This window comes from Delphinus delphis, chromosome X, assembly GCF_949987515.2.
Source record: "Delphinus delphis chromosome X, mDelDel1.2, whole genome shotgun sequence".
NCBI classification, from domain to species: Eukaryota; Metazoa; Chordata; class Mammalia; order Artiodactyla; family Delphinidae; genus Delphinus; species Delphinus delphis.
This window is the reverse complement of record NC_082704.1, coordinates 280,448-299,386: the sequence shown is the minus strand read 5'-3', so window position 1 is coordinate 299,386 and position 18,939 is coordinate 280,448. Positions and strand designations below refer to the sequence as shown.

The 18,939-nt window shown below is 36.6% G+C and overlaps 1 protein-coding gene across 1 annotated transcript in view; it reads left to right on the top strand.

Annotated features, from left to right (window-relative positions):
• Positions 1 to 18,310, top strand: part of VAMP7 (vesicle associated membrane protein 7) — a 65,902-nt gene extending 47,592 nt beyond the window's left edge. The window contains exons 6-8 of the mRNA XM_060001823.1: positions 5,796 to 5,863; positions 12,282 to 12,374; positions 16,505 to 18,310. Of these exons, the coding sequence (XP_059857806.1) occupies positions 5,796 to 5,863; positions 12,282 to 12,374; positions 16,505 to 16,573 (230 nt within the window). The 3' untranslated portion in view covers positions 16,574 to 18,310. The remainder of the gene's footprint in view (positions 1 to 5,795; positions 5,864 to 12,281; positions 12,375 to 16,504) is intronic.
• The last annotated feature ends 629 nt before the right edge of the window (positions 18,311 to 18,939 follow it).

Sequence of the window (18,939 nt, the reverse complement as noted above, 5' to 3'; positions counted from 1 at the left end):
ACAGTTTTTTTCTTTCAACATTTTGAATATGTCATTCCACTCTCTCCTGGCACATAGGGTTTCTGCTGAGAAAACTGCTGATAACCTAATGGGGGTTCTTTTGTAGGTCACAGTCTTTTTCCTCTGGCTGCTTTTAGGAATTTCTCTTTGATTTTTGACAGGTTCATTGTAATTTATCTTAAGAAGGTCTTTTTGCATTGAGATAATAGGGTGATTAGCATCATGAATTTGGATGTCCCAGTCTTTCCTTGAGTTTGGGAAGTTCTCAGCTATTATATCTTTAATAACTTTTCTGCCTTTTATCCCTCTCTTTTCCTCTGGAACCCCAGTTATTATAATATTTGTATGTTTGATGGAGTCCTGTAGATCACATAGGCTTTCTAAATCACTCTTTTTCATTATTTTTTCTTCGTTATCCTCTGATTTCAAATTTCCTATCCTTTAGCTCATTTAATCTATCTTCCACTCAGTCTACTCTGAGATAGATGCTCTCTATTGCATTTTTCATTTTACTCATTGAATTCTTCAGCTCCAGAATTTCTGTTTGGTTATTTTCCATAATTTATATCTTTTTATTAAATTTCAGATTTTGTTCATGTACTGTTTTCCTGATATTGTTGAATTATCTTTCTGTGTTTTCTTGCTGCTCTTTTGGTTTCCTCAAAACTGCTATTTTGGGCTTCCCTGTTGGCAGCAGTGGTTGAGAATCTTCCTGCCAATGCAGGGGACACAGGTTTGAGCCCTGGTCTGGGAAGATCCCACATGCTGTGGAGCAACTAGGCCCGTGAGCCACAACTACTGAGCCTGCGCGTCTGGAGCTTGTGCTCCGTGACAGTGAGAGGCCCGTGCACCACGATGAAGAGTGGCCCCTGCTCGCCGCAACTAGAGAAAGCCCACGCACAGAAACGAAGACCCAACACAGCTAAAAATAAATAAATAAATAAACAAACAAAAACCTGCTATTTTGAATTCTTTATCAGCTAGATCCTAAAATTTCATGTCTTTGGTTATTGGTGAATGATTATTACCTTTTTTTTTTTTTTTTTTGCGGTACGCGGGCCTCTCACTGTTGTGGCCTCTTCCGTTGCGGAGCACAGGCTCCGGACGTGCAGGCTCAGCGGCCATGGCTCACGGGAAATATTGTTCATACGTCCTGTTACATCGGGGGTTTTCTCTGACCTTGTGTGGATATACCTGCTCCATGCTTCTTGCTCCCTCTTGTGGCATAATTATTCTTTTATGTCTTGTCTGGTCTTACAGCTCACCAGGATGTCTGCTAGAAACCTCTCTTTTGTTTTTCAGAAGGTAGCACTACAGTTCAAGTTTTTGGTTTCTCCCTTTCACATAGACCCTGGTCAGGTACTTTGAGAGCACTTCTTTTATTGGAGCTTGCTCTTGCCACTGAACTCAGGAGCACGTATAAGGAGCTGGCCGGAGAGTGGGGGGAGGTGTGAGTCTTGCCCTCTGGGCATTGGGGGTGACTGTGGGACTGGTGAGGGGATCATGGGTGAGGGTTTCCCAGAAGCTCACCGATGGACTTTCCACTGAAGTCTTGAACACAGTCATCAGGAACTATATCCCTTTAATATTGATATTCTTACCTGCTTCTTTCCTGATTTCTTCCCTTCCCCCTTCCCCCAGTCATGGAGGTCCCAGCCTCAAATTTGTTTTGTTTTGCTCCAGTAGCATGCTGGAATCTCCCCTCAGCAAGGCTGGAGTTATACAAATTCTCTTTTGTCCTTGGGTGCCTGCTCAAGTCAGTACTCTTCAGGTTTTCCCCAGCCCAACCATGGCCAAGAGGGATTGGGGCAGGTTCACCGGTCCTGCTGATTCCACAGCTCATACAATGGTCTTTCTGCCTATTACTGATGCACAGGTGGATGAGACTCCTCCCAGGTCCCTTGGCATATCTGGATCCCAGAACTCTAACAGAGGGACTTTTGTTCATGGATGGATGCCTAACTAGTTGTTTAAAAGGGGGGACAGAAAGGAATATCTTATGCCACTATGATGCTGACATCACTTGTCCTTGTTATATTCAGAGTTGAGCTCAGTCTCTCTCCCCTATTCCAATAATCTTGACCCCTATTGCAATAGTCTTGAATAAAGTCTTTCTTACCATTTTTGCCAAGTGCCAGAATAATTTCTTTTTAATAGTATCTCTCTTCCAACATCTTTCTTGCCTTGTTCCCATTTTTTTATGCTATTGTAAATTGAATTTTTCTCTTTTTTTCTTGGATTTTTCATTGCTCATGTATAGAAATACAGTTGGTTTTTGTATTTTGATCTTGTACAATCTTGTTGAACTCATTTAATAGTTCCATATGATTTTATATATATAGGATCATACCATCTGAAAGTAGAGTTTTAATTCTTCCTTTCCAATCTGGATAACTTTCATTTCTTTCTCCTGCCTAATTGCCCTGGCTAGAACCTCTGGTACAGTGTTGAATGAAAGTAGCAAGAGTGGACATCCTTGTCTTATTCCTGATCTTAGGAAGACTTTCACAGTTACGTATGATGTTAGCTGTGGTTCTTTCATAGGTGCCATTTGTCAGGTTCAGGAAGTTCCCTTCTATTTCTTGTTTGTTGAGTTATCATGTAAAGGTGTTGGTTTTTGTCAAGTCCTTTTTTGTATCTATTGAAATGATCATATTGGTTTTTGTCCTTTATTTTATTAAAACATTACAATAATTGACTTTTGAATACTAAATCAACCTTGCATTTCTGAAACAAATGCCACTTCATCATGGTGTATAATCCTTTTTATATATTGCTGGATTCATTTTGCCAGTACTTTACTGAGGACTTCTTATGTCTTTATTCATAAGAGATATTGATCTATTATTTTCTTGTGATACCTTTATCTGGTTTTGATACCAGAGTAATACTGACCTTATAGGATGAGTTGCAAGTATTCCCTCCTCTTCTATTTTTAAAAGAATTTGTAAAAAATTGGTATTAATTCTTCTTGAAATGTTTGGTAGAATTCACCCTTGAAGCCATCTGTGCTTGTGCTTTTCTTTCTGCAAAGTTTAAAAATTACTGATTCAATCTCTTTATTTGTTGTAGCTCTATTCAGATATTCTGTTTCTTCTTGAGTCTGTTTTGGTGGTTTGTGTCTTTCTAGGAATTTATCCATTTCATTTATCTAATATGTTGACATACTCTTGTTCATAGTATTCTCTTAGGATCCCTTTCATTTCTATGAATTCGATAGTTATTATTTTAGTAATTTGAGTATTCTCTCTTTTTTTGGTCTGTTTATGCAAATATTTGTCAATTTTGTTGACCTTTTCAAACCTACTTTTGGTTTCATTGATTTTCTCTATTTTTCTTTTATGATCTATATATTTTTTCTGCTCTAATGTTTATTATCTACTTCCCTCTGTTAGCTTTGGATTTAGTTTGCTCTTCTTTTTCCAGTTCCTTAAGATAGAACAATAGGTTATTAATTTGGGATCTTTTGTCTTAGTCAACTTAGAGTACTATAAAAAATTACTATAGACTGGGTGGCTTAAACAACAGAAATTGATTTTCTCACAGTTCTGGAGGCTGGAATTCTAAGGTCAGGGTGCCTGTATGGTTGGGCTCTGATGGGAACTCTCTTCCCAGCTTGCAGATGGCGCCTTATCACTGTGTCCTCACATGGCTGGAAGTAAGACAGGGAGCAAGCTCTCTGGTGTTTCTTCTTATAAGGCCACTAATCCCATCATAAGCCTTCATGGCCTCATCTAAATCTAATGATCTCCCAAAGGCCCCATCTCCAAGTACTATCACATTAGGGGTTAGGGATTCAATATATGAATTTGTGGGGACTCAATTCAGTCTATAACATTTTTCTTCTCTGTAATGTAGGTGTTTGCTGCTATAAATTTCCTTCTATTCACTGCTTTTACTTAATCCCATAAGTTTTCCTTGTTATTGATTTCTAATTTCATTTCATTGTTGAGTGAAGCAGCTGAGCTCCCCCTCCCCAAAGCAAGTTTCTAATTTCTGCTCTTTTTCCTGTGTATGGATCACACTTTCCTGTTTCTTTTCATATCATAACTTTTTTTGAAAATTGGACATTTTCAATAATGTAGCAATTCTGGGTACTGATTCCCAACCCCTAGGGTGTATTGTTTGCTGGTTTACTTGTTTAGTGACTTGGCTGCACCTTTTCTTTGAAGTCTATTTCTCCCACAGTGTGCAGCCTCTAATGTCACCTCTCAGAGGGAACAGCCTTGGGCATGCACACAGTCACCCTGGAATGACACAGCTTTCTTGTTTCTTTTCCTAATCTCCCTATTAAGCCTGCCTCTGTGGTACCTCGCCCAGCTGTTAGCCTCCACTAATTGCAGACTAATTGTTCCATTTTTATTTTTCTGACAGTTTCCCATACATAAAGTCCTCCAGTGATCTGATTAGATTTGGGTTCCCTTGTGTTTGAGGCCAGTCTTAGGTATTTGTTCGGACCTCAGGAGGGTTCTTCTTAGCTGACTCTTCCCCCAGGTACTCTGTTAAACTTCTAGCTGTCACATGGTTTAGCTTGTTATTCTCATGAAGCGCCCAGCTTCCTGTAACTGCTCATCTCTCAAATCTCCATTGTTTTTGACAGCACCCTTAGGCTTGAACTTCCCCATACTCTGTTCCAAATAAAGTCTGTTCTCTTAGGAAAGCTCTCTGTTCTTAAGTCCTGCCTTTCCCCCTGGGAACAATCTATGAACCACTGTTCTGGAGCTATGGATAGGGACAGTGGACTGCTTCTCTTGGAGTGACACCCTTGCCCTACCAGTGGAGTGCTGGGTAACCCTGGTTTTCTTGGCTTGCCTCTCCCAGGATGGAACCTCTACTCTATGAGTTACGTCAGGGCAGGGGCACTCAGAGCCCACTATTCTTGGCCTCCACCTGCGGTAGAGCTTCTGCCCTGTGCATGGGGGCTAGGTAGATGGAGGAAGCCTCACACCTACCAGTCATGCCATGCTAGAATAGAGCTTCTGCCTTATGGACCTGGGGATGGGGTGAGGTAGGAGGAGAAATGCTGATGAGTTGCTCCTCCTGGGGGCAAAGCATAGCCTTTGAATGGGACCTGAGGGGAAAGAGCGCTCCCAGGCTTTATTTGCCAGGAGTAGAGCTTCCATCTCACTGAACTGAAGCATGGAGTAGATCATGTCTCAAATACCATAGACTCTCACTTTTCTTACTAAGAATTCATTGATTTTCTTGTGTAAATGTTTCTTCATTTGCTGTATGCCCTTAGGACATTCACAGTTTTCAGAGACTTTAACTTGTTTTTGTTTGTTTTTATAATTTTTACCAGTTATGGTGGTTTTATTGGAGAGAGGCTCTGTGGAGCTCCTCACACTGCAGTTCTGGAAATGTCCAACTCTCATTTATTTTGAAGGTTCTTTTTTGGTTTTTACTCTCAGATCATACCCTTAATTCAGGTGTTTGCAAACTACAGCCCTTGGATCAAATCTGGCCTCTTTTTCTAAATAAAGTTTCATTGGAACACAGTCATGCCCATTCGTTTATTGTTTATGGCTGACAGAGTTCAGTAATTGCAATTGAGACCATTTGGCCCACAAAGCCTAAAATATTTAGTGTCTGGCCCTTTACAAAAAAACTGACAACACCTACTTTAGTTGATAAGCTTTACTAAAGTCTTTCATTACTTAAAGATATAAGTGCTTCCATAGTAAATATGAGTTGTCAAGAATACCAACAATAATTAAAATCAGATTTGGCTTAAAGGCAAAATTAGTAGATTTGTAATATAAACATGATATTTTTTGTTTTTCCAACATTTTCAGATCTGGTAGCTCAGCGAGGCGAAAGATTGGAATTATTGATAGATAAAACAGAAAATCTCGTGGATTCGGTAAGTATGGGGTATGGTAATATTTTTCCAGGGTGTAAACTAGAGAAACCGTGGTTGATGGCTAATATAATAGGGAAATGTCTTAAATTCAATACTTTAGTGGGGTTTTTTTCCCATTCTAACCCCCATTATGTGACTACATTGTGATCATGAGGGTATCAATGAGGCATAGAAAAAAGCCATAACCAATTAATAGCCATTAAGGAAGCTTTCATTTGGAAAACATACTCAATATAAAGAAACAATTCTTTAAAGCTTTGGATTGATGCCTACATAATTTAGCACCTTAGCTACATATACCAGTTTGTTCTCTGTATATTCGTAAAACACAAAACAAAAGTGCGGGCCAGTTGTGACCCATTGTGGATCCTAAAAATCAGACAGTTCAGTCACTTTCTTGCTTACCGTGACAGCTTGAGCTTTTCTTGTATTAAGCAAGAGGCAGAGATTGATAGGGAAGGATGTGTCCCTGTAACCTACTTATGCTACAATTACGTGTGTCTCTGCATTTTCCATCTGGTTGGTGGATGAAAGTTTTCAGGGAAGATGATACATATACAGTGAATAGAAGGAGGGCAGAGATCAGTTACAATTTGGGTCTATACAATTACAAATTTACATGAAGAGTAGAAATTTACCCCTTGAAACAGATATCAGTGAGTGATCTTGTTCATTCTTCCTGACAGGTAGATTGTAGTGGTTAAGAGCACAAGCTCTAGAGTCTGGTTGCCTGGGATTGAATCCCAGCTCTGTCACTCACTAGTTGTGTGACCTTAGGCAAGTTACTTAAACTCTCTATGCCTCAGTCATCATCATCTGTAAAATGAAGATGAATCTTCTTCATAGTGTTTTGAGGGTTAAAGCACACAATGCATGCAAAATCCCTAACACAGTGTCTGATACATAGTAAGAGCTATTTAAAGGTTTATTGTTATTGTTAGTTTTACAGAGACATCTATTAACGGTAGGTCTTAGGAGGATAATAGTTTTTTCACCAAAGTACATGGAAATTGGAGGAAGAGTGGCACCGTACAGGAAGTTAAGACACCAGTTCTATAATGGCTCACTTTGTAAACTGTTGCTTGGGGACAAAGAGAGACAGGTGTCTGATTGTAGATCTGATGACAAGTTTTTTTGTACTTCCAGTCTATCTCTTAGGTATCCTTAGTCCCTGAAGATGACCTTATTTAGCTGGAGTGGCCTGTGTTTGACCAGTACTAGTATAGTCTGCACTTTCCAAAAAAAGCTTTCTTAATTTTGTTGACTACATCACCCAGATTAACAAAAGGTACTCATTAACTGCTGCCTCTTTTTATGGAGGAATAACAAATACAATAAAGTGCAGTAAATGTACTACTTTTAATAAGTGTGCAGCTCAGTTATTTTTTTACATATGTTTATACCCATGTAACCACCACCTAGGTCAAGATATAAAACACTATCAGCACCTCAGAAGGCAGCCTCAAGCCCCTTCCAGTTAATAATCCCCAACAGAAGTAACTTTTCTGACTTATATCACCCTAGATAATGTTTTTCCCATTCTTAAAATGTATAGAAAAATGGAAACGTATGTTATATATTTGCATCTGTCCCCTTTCACTCACCAGTATGCCTATGAGATTCATCCATGTTGTTGAATGTAGTAATAATTTATTATTTTTTATTGTTTTGTACTACATATTCCATTGTATAAGTCTACCTACCACTATTTATCCATCCTCCTCTGTGGGGCTTTAATTCTGGATTCTCTATTTTGTTACATTGTTCTCTTTGTCTGTCTTTATGCCAGTACCACACTGTATTGCTAACTGTAGCTTTATAGAATTCCCTAAGTCCTTCACTCTGTTCTTCACCAGGACTGTCTTCACCATTTTAGGTCCTTTGCATTTCCGTTTGTGTTTCAGAATAAGCTTGTTATTTTCCATCCTTAAAAAAAATTTGTATCTTTGATTGTGATTGCATTTAACTGATAGGCCAACTTAAGGAGAATTGGTAATCTTGACAGCATTGAGTCTTCCTATCCATAAACTTGACATATGTCTGCTTTTGCATAGGATTTCTTTAATTTTTCTCACCAGTGCTTTTTAGTTTTTGGTGTACAAGTCTTGCACATATTTTGTGAAATATACCTTTGAGAATTTCATGCTTTTGCATTCTATTTTAAATTTTGTTTTCCAATATTTATTGCTAATTATATAGAAATGAAATTAATTTTTGTATATTGACCTGGTTTGTATCCTTCAACTTTCCAAAATTCACTTATTAGTTCTATGAGCTTTTTTGTAGGTGCTTACATTTTATTTCTTTTCCTTGTATTATTGCACTGGCTAGAACCTTCTACACAATAGTGAAGACAAGTTGTGACTGGACATTCTTGAATGAAGCACATCTTATGGGGAAAAATTCAATATTTTCACAATTATGTTGTTAGCTGTAGATTTTTTAATAGGTACCCTTTATCAGGTGAAAGAAGTTCCTTCAATTCCTCATTTCAGAGTTTTATTCATGAATTTTATCAAATATTTTTTCTCTATATATTGAGAAGATTATATGGTTTTTCTCCTTTAATCAGTTAATATGACTGAACCTAACTTACTAAACTAATATTTATTTCTGAATGTTAAACTAACCTTGCATTCCTGCAAGATCATGATACAGTATCCTTTTTATATAATACCTTACTGGATTTGCTATTGGTTTATTCAGAAATTTTGTATCTGTGTTCATGAGGGATGTTAGTCTATAATTTATTTTTCTTTTTGGGCTTTGGTATCAGGGATATACTGGCCCCATCAAACAGGTTGGGAAGTGTTACCTCTCTCTCTCTATCCTCCAAAAGAGTTTAGGTAGTATCGATATTATTTGCTTCTTTGCTGTTTGGAAGGATTCACCAGTGAAGCAGTCTCAGCCTGGAGTTTTTCTTTGTGGGAAGGTTTTAAATCTACCATTTTACTATTTGTTTCCTTTTTTTTTTTTTTACCATCTGTTCTTTGTTCCCTTCACTCTCTTTTTCTGCCTTCTGTTCCATTAATGAGTATGTCTTAAATTCCATTTTTATTCTGTTTTGTTATTTTGTGATTGCTTTAAGGTTTACAGTATAAGGCTTTAACTTATCATAGTCTACCTCCAAGTGGTATTATCCCACTTCACAAATAGTATGAGAACCTTATAATAGTATACCTCCAATTTTTACCTGGCCTTGGTGCTATTTTTGTCATACTTTTATACACACATATAACCTTCAAAAGAGATTTAAATAATAAGAAAAACATCTTTTCTATTTATCCATGTAGTTAATATTTCTCGTAACTCTTCATTCTTTTGTGTAGATCCAGATTTCCATCTGGTGACATTTTCTTTCTGCCTGTAGGATGTCTTTTAACATTTCTTGTAGTGTAGGTCTGCTAGTAATGAATTCTTTCAGTATTTGTATATCAGAAAAGTCTTTATTTCACTTCCTTTTCTTACAGATATTTTCACAGAATAGAATTCTATATTATTTTTTTCTTTCAATATTTGAAAGATGTTTCATCACTGTCTTTTATCTTCTTTCTGACAAAAATTCCACTGTTGTTTTTACGTATATAATTTGTCTTTTTTTCCTCTGGGTGCTTATAAGATTTTTCTATCATTGGTTTTAAGAAATTTGATTATAATATACTTTGGTGTAGTTTTCTTTATGTTTCTTCAGCTCTGGGTTTGTTGAACTGTGGGTTTGTAGTTTTTATCAAATTATGAAAACAGTCAGCTGTTATTTCTTCAAATATTTTTCTGTCCTTCTTTCCTTCTAGGACTCCAGTTATGTGTACATTAAAGCACTTGAAGTTGTCCCACAACTCACTGATGCTCTGTTCGTTTTTTTCAGTCTTTTTTCTTTCTGTGTTTCATTTAGGATAGTTTCTATTACAGTGTCTTCAAGTTTACTTATCTTTTTATGCTGCAGTTTGTAATCTGTTACTCCCATTTTGTGTATTTTTCATGTCTACAAGTTTGATTTTGATCTTTTTTATGTCTTTCATGTGTCTCCTTAACATTTGCATGCTTTCCTCTACATTGCTTAATATATAAAGTATATTTATAATTGAAATGTTTATTCCACTTACATGTAATATAAATATTGATAGAGTTGAGTTTAAGTAAGCTATGTTGCTCTTTGGTTTTTATTTGCTCTGTCCTCTTTGTTCCTCTTTTTTATTTTGTTTATTCAAATGTTTAAAAAATTGCTTCATTTTATCACCTCTTGGTTTTTCTAACAACCTTATTTAATTATTTATTTATTGATCAATAAATCACAGACCATACAGTTGACCCATTTAAAGTGTACAGTTCAATGGGTTTTGGCATATTACATTATAATTTTTAATTGTGGTGAAATATATACATATAATAAATTTGCCATTTTAACCATTTTAGTGTATAATTCAGTGACATTAATTACATTCATAGTGTTGTGCAGCCATCATCACTATCTATGTCCAAAACTTTGTCATTATGCCAAACAAATTCTGTAACTGTTAACCAATAAGTTCCCATTCCCACTCCCCCCAGCCCCTGGTAACCTCTTATCTACTTTCTGTCTCTATGAATTTGCCTATTCTAGAGATCTATAATTGGAATCCTACAATAATTTGTCCTTTTGTGTCTGGCTTAATTCACTTTGCATCATATTTTCAAGTTTCATCCATGTTGTAGCATGTGTCAGGACTTCATTTCTTTTTATGGCTGAATAATATTCCATTATAGGGATATACCACATTTTATTTATCCATTCATCTGTTGATGGACCACTGAGTTATTTCCATCTTTGGGCGCTTGTGAATAATTCTGCTATGAACACTGGCATACAAGTATCCATTCAAGTCCCTGCTTTTAGTTCCTTTGGGCATTTACCTAGGAGTGGAATTACTGGGTCATATGGTAATCCTATGTTTAGCTTTTTGAGGGACTACCAAACATTTTTTCATAACTGCCACACCATTTTACATTCCCAACATGTGCAAGGATACCAGTTTTTCCACATCTTCACCAGCACTTGTTATTTTCCGTATTTTTCTTATAGCCATCCTGGTGGGTATGAAGTGGTATGTCATTGTGGTTTTGATTTTCATTTCCCTAAGGACTAATGATGTTGATCATCTTTCCGTGTGCTTATTGACAATTTGTATATCTTCTTGGGAGAAATTATTCAAGTCCTTTGCCCATTTTTAGTGCATCATCAGCTGCTAGTGAAACCATCTACATGAAGTGGAGAGGCCATCAGGCTGGTCAGCTTGCCCTTGTCATTCTCACAGGGGTTTTTATATCTTTTTGTTCTTTTCTACTTACATCCACCCCCACCCATCCCCAAGGGAAGCTTTGGTAAGGTGTAACAATTGTTCTTTATAGTTGAACTGGTTTTAAACAGGTGATATATCAGTGTTCAAATACTGACCTGAGGATTGTGGAGAAATCTTCACCCCAACCTGTTGAATCACATAACTGTATTTAGGTTTATTAGTTTCATTGCTCACTACTTTTTCTTATTCATATTATCTTCCTCCTTCTTGGAGTCTTTATTGTGACTTAGTTTGTGAGTAATTGAAAAGAGTTTGGGCAACTGAGAAGTTCACCAACTATGTACAATTTAGAGGGCACAGTCCCCAAGCCTCCCTCAATTCTGACACCAGCTGCAAGTTTGTTCATTCCCCAAACCATTCTAAGGTTTGATAACTCACTAGAAGGACTCACAGAACTCTATGAAAGCTATTATAGTTATGGTTTTTACAGGCAAAGGTTACAGATTAAGCTCAGCCAAAAGAAGCAGCACATGGGGTGGAGTTGGAGAGGTAACAAACCCACAGTTTCTGTTGTTCTCTCCCCATGGGCTCATTACTCTCCCAGCATAGATGTGTGATGACATTGTCAACAAAGAATTAATCAGTCCATCTAAGAAAGAAATGGAAAATTTTATTTGAGCCAAATTTGAGAATTATAACCAGGGAAGAGAATCTCAGAAAGCTCAGAGAACTGTTCCGCCTGTTAGAAGTCAAGTCACAGTTCTATAAGGCTTTTGAGACAGAGGACTGGACATTAAATGACATATTATTGACACTTACATTATTGGAAGCATGAAGATGAAAAGGCTTTTCTGCTATCACGAAGAACTACTTCTAGTGCTCAACATCACATGCATTGCTGTGGTGGAGAAGAAAAAGGAGGGAATCCTTTCCAGTGGGCTCATACTGCTTACCATATATGTGGCAGAGTCCTGCTTTGTGGAACTAGTGATTATGAATGGCCAGTCTCTATCTGTGGAGAGGGAAGGGGTAAAAACCATTGAAACAGAATTTAATGAAAGTAAAAGTTTCGCAGGTATTATTGCAAATCAATCATGTAGTCAATGCCAGGGATCAGACAATTCATGCTTTTTTTTTTCTAGTCTGTCACCTTCAAAACAACCAGCAGAAATCTTGCCCGAGCCATGTGTATGAAGAATCTCAAGCTCACTATCATCATCATCATCATATCAGTCGTAAGTTTTTGTCCTTTTAATATATGATTTTATTTTTCAATCTCTAAGAAATTAGGTGCTGGAATTCTTTCTCAGTGATTAGCACTCTGAAAAAAAATGATTAGCACTCTGAAATGAGCTACATATAAATTTTAATGGTGAAACACATGACCAGGGATTAGCTTTCCTATGAAGTTTACTGTGTCATAGCATCCCTACTTAAACCCTATTTCCCTACTGAGAATTCTTATATGTAAGTAGTCGTTTAAGGCATTCCAGATATTCCTGATTATTTAATGGTTTTCTCACTGCTGAAATGGGACTCTTTTAAACTTGCATTTTCCAATTGAGTGAATATTTTCTAATTATATTTCTGTTTTCTAGTTAATTCTGTTTTCTGTTCCTTTGTTTCTGTTTTCTCTTTTCTAATTCATCTGTTTTGTTTCTGGCAACCTTGCATAATTTTTAGTAGTTGTAATAGTTTGTCAGTTGATTCTTCTGTGTGCTGTAGATCAGGAGTCAGCAAACTTTCTGTGAGGTCCAAATAGTAAATATTTTAGGCCTTGCAGTTCACATACAGTCTCTGTCACATATTATTTTTTTAAACAACTGTTGAAAAATATAAAAACCATTCTTAGCTCACAAGCAATGGCTGTAGTTTGTTGACTCCCGCTATAGATAAATTATGATACTGTCTATTAATAATCTTAACCTCATCATTTATTTATACACACACACACACACACACACACACACACACGCACACACACACACATTTCATTTACAAGCGGTGCTGAATAATTGTGGTATCAGTAGGAATCTTTATTTAGTTCCTGGTTTTAATTGGAATGCTTCTAATATTTATGAGTGATATTTACTATGAATTCTTGTCACTTTTATTGTGAAGTTAAAGAACATTTTATTTCTAGAGTGCTAAAAGTTTTTTTTAAGAAATGGTATTTCTCTACCCAATGAATTGATAATATAACAACATTTAATAATATATTGAATGACATTAATGAAAGCACTAATAATTAACTATTCTTTCATTTCTGGGATAAGTACTAAGAGGTCATTATGTAGTATTCCTTTTTTTTTTTTTTTTTTTTGTGGTACGCGGGCCTCTCACTGTTGTGGCCTCTCCCGTTGCGGAGCACAGGCTCCAGACGCGCAGGCTCAGCGGCCATGGCCCACGGGCCCAGCCGCTCCGCGGCATGTGGGATCTTCCCAGACCGGGGCACAAACCCGTGTCCCCTGCATCGGCAGGCGGACTCTCAACCACTGCGCCACCAGGGAAGCCTGTAGTATTCTTTTAATGCATGGTGAGTTCAGTTTCCTAATACTTACTTACTTACCCTTGTCTATAAATATAAAGTAGTCTAGGGACTTCCCTGGTGGTCCAGTGGTTAAGACTTTGCCTTCCAATGCAGCAGGTGCAGGTTCAATCCCTGGTTGGGGAGCTAAGATCCCACATGCCTCGTGGCCAAAAAATCCAAAACACAAAACGGAAGCAATATTGTAACAAATTCAATAAAGACTTTAAAAATGGTCCACATCAATATAAACAAAAAAAAATGTAGTCTGTATGCTGTCCTCCTTTTGGAACCCCAATATAAAAAGATATTGGACCTCTTTGAACTATCCTGCATGTCTGGTAACCTTTTTAATATGTTTAAACTCCTTTTTGCAACACATTCTGGGTGAATCATTCAGCTAACTCTTCCAGCTCTGTTCATTCTGCTATCCAGTTCTTCTTTTTAAAAATTAATTTTTAAATGTTTATTTTTTAAAGCCATGCTTTAAATTTCTAAGAACTTTTATTATTCTTATTTTACCATTTTTTTTTTCATAGAAGTTGTACTTGTTAACAAATATACTCTCTCCTTGAATTTGTCTGGATATATATTCAGAGATATATCATAGGGAATTCGTTTCTGCAAGGGCAAGAGCTGGCTAGGCAAGTCCAAAATCCACAGAGCAGGCTGTCAGGAAGGGCTGGCTGGACCTGAGGGGCAGGAGCAAACCTGTATATACAGGCAGAATATCTTCTTCAAGGAAACCTTGGCTCCACTCTTAAGGCCTTTTAACTGCTTGGATCAGGCTTATTCAGATTATGTAGGATAATCTGCCTTACTTAAAGTCAACTGATTTATGAGCTTTAATCACATCTACAAAATACAGCAACACCTTGATTAGTGTTTGATTGGATACCAGTGCAGTGTAGCCTCCCCAAGTTGACACACAAAACTGACCTCACAGAAATGTAGTTAGTTATGTTTATACGTAATGGGTGTATTTTTAAAATTTTATTTCTAATATGGTTAAGTGTTGATAGTTATAACCCACCTCTAAACAAGAGGTCTTTGGAGTCCTCACTAATTTTTAAGAGTGTAAAGAAGTCCTGAACCAAAAGCTTGAGAGCTGCTGCTCTAAGGAGTGGGGGAGGGATCCTTTGCTTTGGGGGTAGTTTGTGTCTGGGCAAAGCAGCATTTCCTCCTCATCCTTTTTTCATTTACAGATGCCCAAAGTTAACTCCTAGCAGATATCTCTGACTCAGCTCCACTTCTCCTTGACCCCTATTGAAGGTCTTCCACCTTAGACAGCTGGACTTGCCTAACAGAGAAGGGCAGCTATAGCTCTATTAATGTTGTACTGGAAATTGTGCCTTGATTGTTCCCTTGTTCAGGATCCTCAGGTGGCACATTCTTGGCTTCTCAGCTTAGCTTCTTCCTCCTTGTTTGGTCTAGGAATTTAGATTGATTTATAAAGGTAGATTATTATTAAATTCAGATTATATTTATTGATTACTTACTACATGCAGAGTACTTTGCCAACTTGCCAACCCTTTACCAGAAGGTGTTGTCACCTAACATATTGTACTTCAGCTTTAAAAATCCTTATATTTTAGCCGTGGCAAAGAGTCAACTTTCTATCAAATTGGAATATCTGTGTTTATGTGAATATGTTGAGTAGTTTAGCCTATTTATTAATAACCAGAATTTTCTATAACCCCTACCCCCAACATTTATAGAGAAGTAAGGAAAAACACTTTGCTGACTTTAGGTAGGGAGCATGTAATTCATAATGTATTTTTTTCTAAGTGTGTGAGTAATGAAATCAGTCACTTAAAGATCTTAGAAAGTTGCAATTTAAATCAGAACAAAATGACTGATTTAATGCGAACCTAAATTTTACAATGAATCTATTTTTGGAATGTAGTAATCTGAGCAAGCATATGCCATGCAGAATATCATAATTTAAAATTATAATACCATAATTAAAAAGCTAATACCTCTTTTTTGTTTTTTCAATTTTTAAAGCTTTTTAAAATTGAGATACTTAAAGGAAAATGCACATATCTTAAGCATACAGTTCAATGACAGATTCACACATTTGTGTAACCCATACTTTTATCAAGATACAGAGTGTTTTCATCCCCAGAAAGACGGTTCATGTCCTTTCTCAGTCAACCCCCACCCCCAGCTGAGTGGCTACCATTGTTCTGATTTCTTTTGCTGTGGACAACTTTTGCCTCTTCTAGGACTTCACGTAACAGAATCATACAGTGTATCCTGTTTTTGAGTCCTAAAACGCTAGTACATCTTTATTAGGACTAGTATTTTTGCTGTGTTACTTATAATTGGGTAATTATAATTATCATTGTAATCCACTGAAAGGTTCATGGCAACATTTTTGCTCATAGGTGATATAGATGTAGAGTCTACTCATGCTTTTTAATATTTTTAATCATCCTGATAATGAAAAATTAATCCATGTGCAAAAACCTAAAAATATACTTAATTATAAAATCATACTTAAGGGAATCATGCTAATCTGTGATCTTTATGACAATGATGTTATCAGTAGAGTTGCTTATATAATTCCATTCTGCCTACTTCCCAGTGAAGAGAAACAACCCCACTGCTTTCCCTACCAGAAAAGAAAACAGTGGAATTCAAGTGGATGTGGGTTATATCAAAAAAGATCATTTTAATTCCACTTCTGTGTTTGAAAATACTTGATTAGTATATTGTATTATTACACAACTCCTACTCTAATGGAACCAATATTTGTTCATCAGTCTTTATATATTATTTAGGAGCCTATGATGGATTCAAGAAAATAAAATTGCCTTCTCTGCCCCTCCCCAGGTATTCATCTATATTATTGTGTCACCACTCTGTGGTGGATTTACATGGCCAAGCTGTGTGAAGAAATAAAAAAGTTATCATTAACCAAGGATACGAGAGAACAAAGAGTTAAAAGCAATCCGTGTGATTCAAGCCTTTTAATACTGACAGATGGTGTCTGCCAGTCTCTTCAACCCTCTTCTTTCTCTTTTTTTAATATTCTTCTATGCCTCCAGATTTATCTTTGTCCTATCAACCAGTTTATTCCAGTGCACTTCAGACTGAACCATTTATTGCAGCAGTAGCCTTAAAAAGGCATTTTGTTTCTTTGGTTTGTTAACTAGTGTCATCTACTTATAGATACATTTTTGTCTATAACTGCACAAAGCTATCACCAAGGTAGAAACCACCTGTCTTATGAGCTGTCTACTGAAATGATGGATGACCTTTGTGCACACAAAAGTTTAAGAGACAGTATTGCTAACATCTCGTCTTAATGTCTTTTGATTTTGAAGGGTTTTAAGTGCTTGAAAATAAAATACATGGAAAATTGTTGTTATTTGGGGAATTGTAATTAATTGTTGGTGTTTCTAGGAGCCCAAGCAGGTAAAGTATTAAACATTTTATCTCAGTCAGATGGGGAACGTTTTGCTAGCCTGTTAGAAGCAAACAGAATTATCCTTGTCTGCCTATTATTAACTTTTAGGAAGAAAGTTTTGATCATTCACAAACCTCACAGAGCTTGATAGTCTCTGTTTCTCCATTGCAGTTGATTTGAGAAGACGGTGGTTTAAATATTGTTGAAGGTTGTGGTTTTTTACATATTCCTTTTTCTTTGGTGGGTATTTAGGGCAATTGTGTAGATAATAGAATGGGTAGTGGAGGGAGTGGGGAGACACATTCCTCTGGCTCACCAAAGAAAAGGAAGAGAACCACAGTGGAAAAGCCCAAACTGAATATAGTCAGCAATCAACTCCAGGGTTTGGGTTTGACTGGTGTTGAATAGTAGTTTGAGCATCCTTTGTGGTTTAGTAAGTTCTTTAATCTGCCTAGTTTTGAAGAATTCTTTTGGGAAACTTGAGAGTAGACAGTATGATACATAGAAACAGTACAAGACATTTTAGCTAACATCCATGTAACTGCAGTGTGAAATAACTGGAGTGTAATCATACTGCTTTGGCTACTCTGGCATCTGTTAGCTAGTGTGTACTTTTGGTGTGTATCTGAAAGGACAGCATTTGCTGCTGTAGATCTAATTGCATTTATTTATCAATAAATGCCAGTAAATGGAAATTATATTACATTTGACTATTTTCCCAATGAAAGAACAAATTGGTCTGTAAAACCTAGTCACCTTTTTAGCCTAATCATGTGCCTTGAATATTTATGTGTCACATAATCTGGCACCTGCTACCTGTTCTTCCATCTATATCTTTCAATTCATGCTGATTCGTTTATTTGACATATTTTCAACCCCTTGGGACTCTTTTCCTGGTGAACATGTATAGTGAAAATGTTTTTTCAGTCCTCTTTATCAACACTAATGCCTTTTAATTACATCAGCATTTCCTATTGGAAAACACATTTGTTCCATGAAAACATTTGGCATTCCTTAATAATAACTTCCAAATGTCTTTAATCCAAAGAAAAAGACTTAAAGCTTATTTCCCTTTCTTATACACACCTGAATAAAAATGATGTGCATGTTTTAGGGATAAATTACTTAACCATCCCTTGATCTATTTATGTATAAGAATGCTTTTTAAAGCACATATCTTGTTTTAAATGATGCACAAACTGAAGGCATTAATAAAATTTAAGAGTAATACAATGAGTTGCTTGTTTTAGAGTTTCTTCCTGCAGTCTGATTTCTTCTGATGACATTTTACTATAGTTTACAGAACAAAAGTATTTTACTTATGCTGAAAATACATTTAAAAGTGTGACCTGGAGCCTTACAGTAAAGAGCTATAGCACTGTCTCAGGTGTAAAAAATTTCTTCAAAACCAAAAGACACAAAAGAAGTTAAAAAAGTATGTAGGGCATACCAAAAACAATGAAAGATCATGAAATGACCACACAGCCTCTACAGCCATCATCCTGAGACCATGGTTGAGACAGAACAGGAAAAGAACCCCAGGGATTGTAATCCAGTTCAACACAACTGACTGGTTCTGAAATAGATGGCTCAAAGGAAGGCATTTGAGGGTGAGAGAGAATAATTTGTTGGAGCAAAACAGGTTTGGGTAAAGAAAAAAAGAAATAAGAGTGGCAAAGATGAAATGTACAAAAACTGGGCCACAACGAAACAATAATCTGTCACTTTGGGCCTTTGAACCTAGGTAACTGAAGTCAAGAATGGTAGAATATGTTTCTGTACATGCTAGAGCAACTCAAAAACAGCCCATTTAACTCTCCCCAGGCCTCATCCAGGTTTCAACTGAAGTGCGCATTCC